We start from the raw sequence: 10,693 nt of genomic DNA, 5'->3' as shown, positions 1-10,693 counted from the left end.
AGCCACTGGATGGCTTTGCACCTTGACTGCTGTGTAAATGCAGAAGCTGTAGGACTGCTTCCCTTCCAGCTTGGCCTCCTGGTCCTTCCTGAAGTCCTGTGATGGCTTCTGAGCTGCTCTGTACAGCCCTGGATTCCTTGCACCTTGGAATCCAACAATGCACAGTCCTCAGCCACATGCTGGAGGCAGGAGGAGCTCCTGCCCGGGGATCAGGCCTCACCCCTGCCCGTCCTCCAGCCCTCTGAGGACAGAACATCAGCAGCTAATAGATGTGGACATCGGCTCTCCGGATAGTATGGGGACCCTGGATAGGAAGCTGAGTAGGACGAACTTCCGGTTTCCCTTTAGCCTTTGGGGTATCCCACTCGACCCTCCCTGACAGACACAGATGAAACCTGCAATGCCTGGCCCAGACCCCCAGTCCTCAGTTCTTCCCAAGACCCCCACATGGTGACTCATGTGGTTTCTGTCTCCCTCCAGCTCCTCCCAGCTTCCCTTCCCCATCCTGGCTCTCCCAGACCTTATCTCCGGTGCAGTGATGTTCCCTCATGCTATTCCATCTCCCATCCCCCTTGCATGTGAGTAAAGAGATGAAATAAAGCTGAGGCCGGTGCTCATTCAGCTGTGGGACCCTTCCTTAGCATCCCCAGCACCATTCAAGCCCTGCTGGAGCCCCAGATGTTTGCACACCAGCTGGGAGGGTGCCATTGGCATTCTTCATGTGGACCTGGAAGGTCTGCCCTGGGTCCCCACTGGAAAGTCACCCTTCGGTCAGGTGCAGGGATGAAGGGGCTGGAGCACACACCTGACCCTACTGCCCCTGTGTCACCACACACCCCTCTGTGCTTGAGCCTGGCTTCGGCTCTTGATCTGCACCCAACAGGGTACAATCGATCTCTTCCAGGGCGGTGGCCCAAGGTCACTGTCCCCTCCCCTACAAAGAACAGGTCAAGCCAACAAAACAATCAAACCACAAAGCAAATAGTACAATTTTAATTCATCCACAAGTCAAATAGAAAGAAGGTAAAAGAGTGTTTTGCACAAACACAAGGGAGGGAGGAGTGAGGCAGGTGGGAAAGGAGGGTGGAGAAGAGGAGAAGTAAGAAAAGAGGGAGAGAAGGAAGGGGCAAGGTCAAGGAGAGAGAGAGAAAGGGCACGGGGAAGAGAGTAGATTGTGGTCCAAGTCCTGTTTTGGCCTCGTCTCTCCCCTTCTCCCCGACGCTTGGCGTGTTGACAACACCGCGTCCTGTGCCCGGACTCCCAATAGCTTGTTCTTGGACTGTGTCCCAGGTCCCCCCTCAGGGGGGCACACGGCTGTCAGCCCAGACCACACTCACATTAAATAAATTCCAATATACACTGTACAAGAAAGCCAGGCCCGTCCCTCATCTCGCCAGCCGCCCACCCCCAAAGGAAAGCCCCTCCCCAGCTCCTCTGTGCATCAGGGGACCTCCGTGGGCGGAAGAAGAAGGAATGGCTTGGCTCCAATAGGCCTGCCATGTCTATGCAGAAAGCCATCGTGGCCACTAGGGGCACCAGTGTGACACGCCTACCCCCACCCCAGGGGGGCAGGCGGGTGTGAGGAGGGAGTGGCCAGCGGCAGCAGTGCTCCCTCTGAGCCCTCTTTGTCACCCCTGGCATCTAGAGCCCTGAGTCCCCTCGGTCCAGCTGCAGCCTGAGCAGCACAGTCTGGGGGTTGGGGTGGGGAGAGGGGGTCGTGCAAAGTGGCAAGGGAAGAAGGACTCCCCTCTGCCTTCCCCCTGAGAAGACCCACATGACCAAAGGCAAGGCAGGGGCCGGGGCGCAGGGGAGGTAACACTACAGGCAGGGGTAGAAGACGCAGGCAGGTGGCGCCCACCCTCCCTCACTCTGCAGGCGGGTGGGCCAGATTGGCCAGAACTTTGGCCTGGTCTACGGCATCGAGCAGGTTTTTGGCGTCCACGGCCAGGGTGTGGGAGGCTGTGAGCATCTGCCGCTTGCACTCCTCGCTCAGGGAGGTCACGGCATTTTGCTGGGCGAGGCGCATCTTATTGATGAGCTCTGCTAGATCCTTGTTGAGCAGTTTCTGGGTCCCCTCAATCTGTAAGAAAAGCACATGGGAGAGGCTGGGAGTCTGAGGGGCTGCAAAGTTTAAGCCTGGAGGATGGGGAAGCCATGCAGGTGTCCCCTCTGGTATTGGCTGCGGCAGTCAGAAGTTCTCTGGGTGACAGGTCTGATCCAGGCTTGGGCTGAGTCTAAGGCCCCAGTGGGCTGGTGCCAGGTCAGCAAGGACAAACATTGCAGAGCCCCGGATCCCAGCCCACCCCGTGCTAGCTCAGTTTGATGCAGCCTCACAGACCATCCCTTCACTGTTGCATCCCTCGTGCTGGCCCAAGGTTAGGGTGAGTGATCAGGGAACAAGGGCACACATTCGTCTGTTGGCTGTTTACCTTCAAATCAAGAGACCAGGGACCAGGGCTTGAGCTTTAGGGTTTTGTTTGCCACCATATCCCCAAGCCTAGCACACTGCTGAGCACATCCTTGGCCCTTGAGATATTTACCGAGTGAATGACAGAGCCATTATATGGAGGGTAATGACATCTCACATCAGAAGGGACAGCTCCAGCTGGGGCTCCTCTGCAGGCTGCTGCTGCCACCCAGAGAGGGGCTGAGAAATGCTGAAGCCCTCCTGCATGACCTTGTCTTGAACAGTCACAGATTATGGGGACAGCGGTGTGACGCAGCCATCACCTAGGCTATGCTGCTGACCAATGGGAGATGGTGGCTCACACAGCCTGGCAGGGGGCATCAGGTTCTTCTACTTCCACGGCTGGTTCCAGGCAGACAACCAACACAGGTTCAGAGGCGCTATTGTCAGCATTCAACTGTGTTCAGAGCCTCCTACGGCCGCGGTAACAACCCATGACAAGTGGGGTGGCTCCAAACAACACAGATTAGTCTCTTACACTCCTGGAGACCAGAAGGCTGGAATGGGTCCTATGGAGCTAACGTCAAAGGGACAGCTGGGCTATGGTCCTTCTACAGGCTCTAGGGGAGAATCTTTTCCCTGCCTTTGCCAGCTTCCAAAGGCTACTGCCTTCCTTGGCTTGTGGATCCTTCCAGCAGGGGCATTATTCCACTCTCTGCTTCTGTCATCCCATCTCCTTGTCTGACTCTTATACGATGTCTGCTTCTGCTACTCTCTTACACTAGAACCCTTGTGTCTACATTGTACCCACTTAGATAATGCAGCATAATCTCCCCATCTCAAGATCCTTAATCACACCTGCAGAGTCCCTTTTGTCATGCATGGTAACATAGTCACTGGTCCTGGGGATCAGGCCGTGGGCATCTGCGAGGGGGCTGTTATTCTGTCCACCACAGGTGCCATCTCAGTGCAGAGCACCAAGACTTTCATTTCAGCTTTCAGTAATTGTTTCTCACTTTAAAAAGGGAGATTATTTAAATGATCAACCGAGGAAACCTTAACTGCTGTTTGGACGATCCATTCACTTTAGCCTTAGCGTGGCAGGTGATTAGATAAAGGGTCACAGGACGGGAGAAGGGAAAGGGAAAGGGAAGGTCTGTTCTTCCTTGCACACTCTCATGCATTATGAAATCACTGCAACTCTCTAAGACCTAGACTGGGAAATTCCCCCTAGGAGGCTGGTCAGGTCCCCAGGCACCGACTTAGCCCCCTCTCAGTCCTGCTCAGATTTGTTGTGCAGGCCCACGTGTGGAAGGCTGGGCAGACAGAAATGAGACTGCCCATGTGGGCCTTCGGAGTCTCCTGTGTGAAGCACAGCTGGGGCAGGGGAAGGGGAGAAGTGACAACTGATGACACTGTCTGGCATGAGGACACCCACCTCTGTCCGAGAGGATGACGGCAAGGAGGGCAGGAGATCATCCACACTCCCAATGAGCTTCCGCAGGGTCAGGCCCACGTTCTGTGTGAGAAAGGGGTAGGGTGACTATCATCTCTTGCTTTTTGAGAAAGCCACGTGTCCCTGGAGAAGAGCCCTCCTGGGATGGTACCTGCCCTCCAAGACTACCTGGCACTAAATTCCCTCAGACCACTTCACACTAAAGGGAGTCCTTCTGGGATAGGCACCAGCTGGGCAGACAAGAAAGCTCAGTGCCCCCCTCCACCCAGGGCCAGAATGAGCAGCTTCCACCAGCCCCGTCGATGGCTCTCACCTTCACCACCACCACGTAGCCCTCAGGAGGCAGCTGACAGAGCTCATTCTTGAGATCCAGCACAGCCCGCACTAGCTCCATGACATTGAGGTACACCAGGTCATCGGTCCGGTCCAGGTTGGCTGTGGGCTGGATGGACTGGGGGCGAAATCAAGTGGCCAGAGAGGTAGGTCATGAGTCTGGGGGATGCTGCTATTCTTTTTTGGGCAGGCACTGTTGGTGCCAACAGAGCCATCAGTCCAATCTGAAAAGACTCTTCTCCGACATAATAGTGCCCTGTCCTGGGGGTGCATCCCTCCCTTCTGCTTTCAGAGCAGTGGTTCTCAGATTAGAGTCTACCAGGGAGTCTTAAAAAAAACACTGGTGGCTGGTGTCACATCAGACCAACTAAGCCATCACCTGGGTTTGGGAGCCAGGTGGTTTTCAAAGTTCCTTGGAAGATTCTAATGGGTAGCCAAGGCTCACAACCACTGTTCCTGAGAGGAAAACCAGTACCTGGTCCCAGGCTATAGTCAGAACAGTATGGGTGCAGAAAGCCAAGGGGACAACTCGAGAGAGGAAGGGGGTCCACACTTCCGGCTCCCAGGGCTGAGTCAATGAGCTTGCCTCAGGGGTCAGGGAGGGGGCACGAGAGACAAGGAGACTAGGCTTTCCCTTGCTTTTCCATGAATTCACTGTGTGGTCTTAGATAAGGTACATCTTCTCTCTGGGCCTCAGCTATATAATGAGGATGTAGGACTAGATTATTTCTGAGGGCCTCTGAAGTCTTCACAGCCTGTGGCCTTGTGTCTTGAGGAGCCCTGATTCAAATTCATTACCAAATTTGGCACAGCCAACACATACCTGCGCGCCCAGCCGTGGTGGCTTCTGTGGGGGACCCGTGAACTCCGCTGCAAGGGGGAGGGAGAGTGAGTGTGGGGAGAGGTTTTGGCACCCTGGCCCTTCCCTTCATACCTGCTGATAATCAAGCTAACCCCCTCTCCTCTGCTACCGGGAGACCCAGGGAAACCAAGGTGAAAGGTGTTTCCAGGAAGGTGGCTGGGAAAATAATCTCTGGTCTCCCTGGTACTCCCATAGTCAAGCACTGAGATCCATTTGATAGAAAGAAGGAGCCAAAGTTGCAGTAGAGACAGAATGATTATAGCAGTTGTTCCAGGTTCTGCTGGGTGCACACTGGCCCCTGAGCACACACTCTGGCCTTGACATTCATGGGGAAGAAACTTCACTCTATGAATCGGTAGGTGGCCATGGAGCCCCTGCCCTGGTGATTAAAGCAGCTAATAGGGTAGGTTTGTGAGGAATCCCTAATGGTCTACTTTGAGCATTTGGGGGTTAGGAAGTGAAACAGCAAAGGAATTCACCCCACACATTGAAAAGCAAAGACATGTCTGAACCCTGTGCAGGTGCTGGGAGAGTGAGCTGGAATGGAAGCCAGAAAACTGGTTTTACTCTTCCTTTTGCCACCAGATAGCTGTGTGACCCGAGGCAGCTCATTTACACTCCTGGCCCTTACTTTTCTTCTGTTAAATCTGAGGGTTAGCTCAGACGGGATCCTGGAGCCAGACTGCCTGGGCTCAGATCAGAGCTCTACTATTACTAGCTGTGTGACTTTGGATAAGTCACTTCACCTTTCTGAACCTTGGTTTCATGTCCTTTGTAAAATGGACACAATGATTCATTGTACCTATCTGATGGAGTTGCTGTGAGGGTAGAGCTGACATTTGCAAGCAACGTGGGCCTGTGCTTGGCTAGTGTTAGGTTTCCTGTGACTACTGTCATTGTCATTGGTTGCTGTCATTGTCATCATTGACATCATCATCATCACCACCATCATCAGCCTCACCCTCCCTAGGATGATGTTGATGATGAGCCTGGCTCACTGCTGGCTCTTTTTGCTCCTCCTCCAGCAGAAGCTTCTGGAAAGACCCTGTGGCCTCAGCTGCCCCTCCCTCTCTCTTCCATCCCCTGGGGCTTAGGGAAGATAGGCATCAGTTGGGAAAGTCAGGCAGAGCTACTGTCCCCCACAGAGTGCCTCCAACCGAGTGAGGGGGAGAGAGGAAGGAAGAACTGTCAAGACCTCCAAATAAATGCAAGAGGAGATCCACTGAAGTGAGGGCTGAGGACCCCGGCAAGAGGGAGAGAAAAGAGCAGGCTGAGGTAGGGAGAGGGTGGGGGTGGTAGATGGAGCAGAGGGTAAATCTCAATTCCCAAAAGGGCCCTCTCTGCGTGCTCTGAACTGAAACAGGCAGAGTGTCTTAAGATGACAGACAGACTGCGCAGCTCCCTGCAACGGGCATCGAGCACGGATGGTGGCTCTGCACAGGATGTCAGACAGAAGCTCCCTCCAAAAGGAAGGGCGTGAACACTTACTGTAGCCAGCCTCCTTCTCTGGGGTCTGGAAGGGAGGAAAGAGAACATATCACCAATGCAGCTCTGGGGACAGCCCCCTCCCCTCCTTGACCTGTTCTCCACACCCTTGACTCAGAGGTCAGAGGTCAGGGGGACACCAGGGAGCTCCCATCTCAGGGCTGAAGGGCCCTGTGGCAGAGGGAGGATGCCCTGTGGGTGTAGATCAAGTGGGAGTTGAGGAACCAGGGACAGAGCTTGAGAGCTTCATGGAGATCAAAGGAAAGGGAGAAGTCAAGCTTCCAGAGGGAGAGGCCAAAGGCAAGGATGGGCAGGCAGGGGGCCTGGGGCTGGGGTCCCGCTGTCTCCAATGCCTTCCCAGGCCTTCACTTTAAGTCAGAGACATCTCCTGGTGACTTACCAGTGGGGACTTATCGTTCATGTACAACATGGGGTCCTGCATAGGAGGAAATAAATGCAAATGACTTAGGATTCTAGAACTGAAAACCCTAAAGATGCTTGGGGAGCATCCGCTCTCTTCAGTGGAGGAGGCAAGAGGACACAAATGCATGTAGTTGTGCAGACATCTCTCCCATTCAAGCATTTTTTATCAAAATGTGTTCAGCAGTGCTGCAGGAGTGGAGTCCCCTCCCACCCAGGCTCAGTGGCTGCTCACCAAGGATTTCTCCTCCTGCCTCAGCCACTGGTAATCTTCCACCATCTGCTTCTGCTGCTTGTCCAGGATCTGTCTCATCTTGAGCCTCTCAGCCTCCCATAGCTGCTGAGCTTCTTCTCGGCTGCTGGGTCGGATGAAGTCCTCCTCCTGAGAGGACAGCAGGGAGAGAGGAGAGGACACAATGAGTCCAGTGCCCAGACCCGGAAAGGGCAGTCCTCTGAAGAGCCTGTGCGAGCCACGAGCCTTGGCCTCACCAGCTGCTTCTTTTCTTGTAAGATTGTTCTTAAATCCACAGTCGTATATGCAGACAGTTGTTGGGTCTGTCAACCCTGAGCATCTGGCTGTGTTGCTGTCAAACCCGAGAGCACAGCTTTGAATATGCACTGTAGTTAAGCAATTACATGATCTGCTCATACAACTTCATTTTCAAATTACTGCCCTAATATTATTTTCTCAGTTGGCATTTGTCATGGTTGCTGTCAATTAATAAATTTCAAAATGCAAAGCCAGCCCTCCTGGAAGCCTTGGGTCCTTATGGCCATCTGAACACCATGGCAAGGGGTCTGGGAGCTTTGAAGGGCTGTGGTGCTACCTCTAACCTCACCATTGTGCAGTCCCAAAAAGGTGTCCACAGAGGAATCCAGGCTGAGGGAAGGAGTGACAGTATGCACACCCATGTGATTGTGCCTTTTTATGACAATATACTCTTCATTAAGCTAAGAACTTGGGTTATTTAATCAAAGGCTAAAAGAAATGCATGAGCTAAGAGAAAGTGATGAACGAGACTTAAATAATGGATCTATGGATGTGCAGTAACTCCCTAACTTTATTAATCTAACTTTATTAACCTCCTTTAACTCATTTATAGGGTATTGGAACCATAGTTTTACCTGCGAGTTCTTAAACAGAAGGTGTTACATGTTTTCTTACTACTTCTTTTCCTCTAGTCCTCCCCAGAGTTCATTTATATCATTACCTGCTCCATCCCTTCAAACTTTTCTGCTGCACACGATCGCCTTGGCCTCCTGGACTCATGAGTGCTATTATTGTTCTTTTGGTTGCATAAAGCCCAGGATGGCCTTTGTCAGGGGCAGGACCTTTCTATGACACCCAAACCAGCAGCCTCTTTAGATCTTTGCTTTTAAAGTGGCCATTTTACATACAAGTCACTTGCATAGTGCATAGAATGCTAAAAATTATTCTCTATCTACTTTAGCAAGTCATAATCTCTGCCAAGCTCTAAAAAAGATTTCCTCACCAAACTGTTTAAAACACACTGGAATATAACAACACAGTTTCAAATTAGTTATATTGGTCTGTTTCTCCTAGTGCTCACTGAGCTTCAATCAGGGATCTCAATTTCTAACAATACATCCCCCCGCAAGTTAGATTTCTTGCTGCAATATTCTTTGTTACTCTACTCAACACTTACTTATTAAAGAGCTACCATGTGGCAGGCATAGGGCTGGGTGCTGGGAGGGCAGTAATGGTAAAATATGCAATGTCCCTGTTCTCATAGGGTGAAGTAAAAGCAACAGTTAGACTGGGTTTCTCAACCTCAGCACCATTAACATGTGGGGCCAGATAATTCTTTATTGGAGAAGATTTCCTGTAAGTCATAGTATGCTCAGCAGCAAGTGCACACATTAGATGCCTTTAGCATCTCTCCAGTTGTAATAAAATGCCTCCAGACATCTCCAAATGTCCCCTCGGAGGCAAGATCATCTCAGCTGAAGGCTACTGAGTTATTTTAAGAAAATGAGTTTCAGGATGTAAGAGTATTTTACAATCACAGAATTGATAAAATAAGGAGGATTTATTTCACAGAGCCTGATGCTCCAAAATGAGAGTATTTGAAGGTTATAAATATCTGTAGTTAAATTTCGATACTTATAAACACAGTAGTATGGCTACCCCAGGCTATTGACAACTAGCGACACACGGGAACTAAGTGTCAAATATTCTGAATATCGAGCTAGGAATCTCCAGGTGAGACTAGATTAGACTAAGAAAGACTAAATACTGGTGGAGGAAGTTAGTAGACTCAAGAAAACATGGTATAGTTTTGTAAGTGTTAAAGCAAAATTCCCACTATTCAACTGTCTAGGATGCCCTAGGTCTGATCATCATCTCACCAAATATCTCAACATGGATTGAAAATGTTTTCCTATGTCTTACAATTTCATAATACAACTCAAGAGAAAATAATGTTTTTAAAAATTGATTACTTTAGGGCTTGTCTACAAGGTACCTCAGATACTCTTACCAGGCAATGGATAATTACATTGCTGGTCACTTTTTAAAAGGAATCAGGCTCTTGTGGTGTCCTAAAATGATTATTGCAAGCTGTGGCTTCTTGCATAATTTGACTACCCCTTCCCATCTTGCCAGCCTTATTTCTACCTCCAAATGCATCCTCCTGTGTTCTAGCCAAACAGCTCCTGCACTTGCCCTGTGGCTTCCCATCACTCAGTCTTGGTTCCTACTGATGTCTCTGCTTCTTTTATCCCTCACACCCCAGTTTCTTCCTGTCTAAATCTTCCCCATCCTTCGAGGCCCAGCTGAAAAAAAGAAGCTGGAAAGAGCTGTTCTTCATCTGAACTACCACTGTACCTTTGCATTACCTCTGTGTGCCACTCACAGCTTTAAGTTTGCATTACAGATAGGTGTGCACCTGCCCTATTCCTTCTGGCTGCTGGAAGCTCACTGAGAGCAGAACCTCCCCCACCCGCCCTGTTCTCCCTTCAGCACCTAGGACAGTGCCTGGCAAAAGCATTCCTGCCCAAGGTAGTCCTTGAATTTTAGTATTATTTTAAACCTCAATTGTGAGGTCTTCAAGAGGGAGATTGCTGCCATCCTGACTCTTGTGTGGAATGCAAGATTCCCAGATGCGTCAGACAAGAGAGTCAGTCAGTAGAAAAATTGTTTTTGTGTGGAAACCATCTCTGATTTTTGCTAAATGCTTTCAGATGCTTTGCAGGAAGCCTATTATACCTTTCCAGCATTCTTTCTACCTGAAAGAAGTTCTCTCAGTCTTTCTGATGGATATCATAAAATGGATTTTATGTTTTTACTTTTTTTGTTGTTGTTTACTTAAAGAAACATTCATCATATTCTTTTAGGCAGACCTCCCTTACAGCAAGTACTTCTAAATCTCTGACACAAAAGGTCTTTTTTTCCCTGCTGCACAGTATGTCTTTATGGAACTGAACAAAGTCCTTATGGTGAAGCAGAGATTAGACAAAGGCAGTGGCACCCCGGAAACGTACAAAATAGCTTTTATCTAAAAGGGCACATTTTAAAGCAAAACTCACTAAAACTCAATTATGAATGGAGTCAACGACAGGAAGGTGGAGGAACTGAATGTTGCCTAAATTATAGTGTATACTTAAAAATGCAGTTTTATTATTGTTAAGTATATGTTAAGATATAAATTGGTTAAGTTTATTTAAAAGAGGAAAATTAGCTAGGTCAGGGGAATATTTAGTCCACAAT

The 10,693-nt window shown here is 50.0% G+C and overlaps 1 protein-coding gene across 3 annotated transcripts in view; it reads right to left on the bottom strand.

The window, feature by feature from the left end:
- Nucleotides 1-977: 977 nt before the first annotated feature.
- Nucleotides 978-10,693, bottom strand: part of PTK2B (protein tyrosine kinase 2 beta) — a 126,737-nt gene continuing 117,021 nt past the window's right edge. For all 3 annotated transcript variants that reach the window (XM_041766824.1, XM_041766823.1, XM_041766825.1), the window contains 7 exons: nt 7,199-7,345; nt 6,944-6,979; nt 6,547-6,571; nt 5,020-5,066; nt 4,177-4,314; nt 3,846-3,926; nt 978-2,080 (listed from right to left, as the gene is read on the bottom strand). In XM_041766824.1, the coding sequence (XP_041622758.1) occupies nt 1,865-2,080; nt 3,846-3,926; nt 4,177-4,314; nt 5,020-5,066; nt 6,547-6,571; nt 6,944-6,979; nt 7,199-7,345 (690 nt within the window). In that variant the 3' untranslated portion in view covers nt 978-1,864. The remainder of the gene's footprint in view (nt 2,081-3,845; nt 3,927-4,176; nt 4,315-5,019; nt 5,067-6,546; nt 6,572-6,943; nt 6,980-7,198; nt 7,346-10,693) is intronic.

This window comes from Vulpes lagopus, chromosome 8, assembly GCF_018345385.1.
Source record: "Vulpes lagopus strain Blue_001 chromosome 8, ASM1834538v1, whole genome shotgun sequence".
In the NCBI taxonomy this organism is placed as follows: Eukaryota; Metazoa; Chordata; class Mammalia; order Carnivora; family Canidae; genus Vulpes; species Vulpes lagopus.
This window is presented reverse-complemented; position numbering and strand designations above follow the sequence as displayed.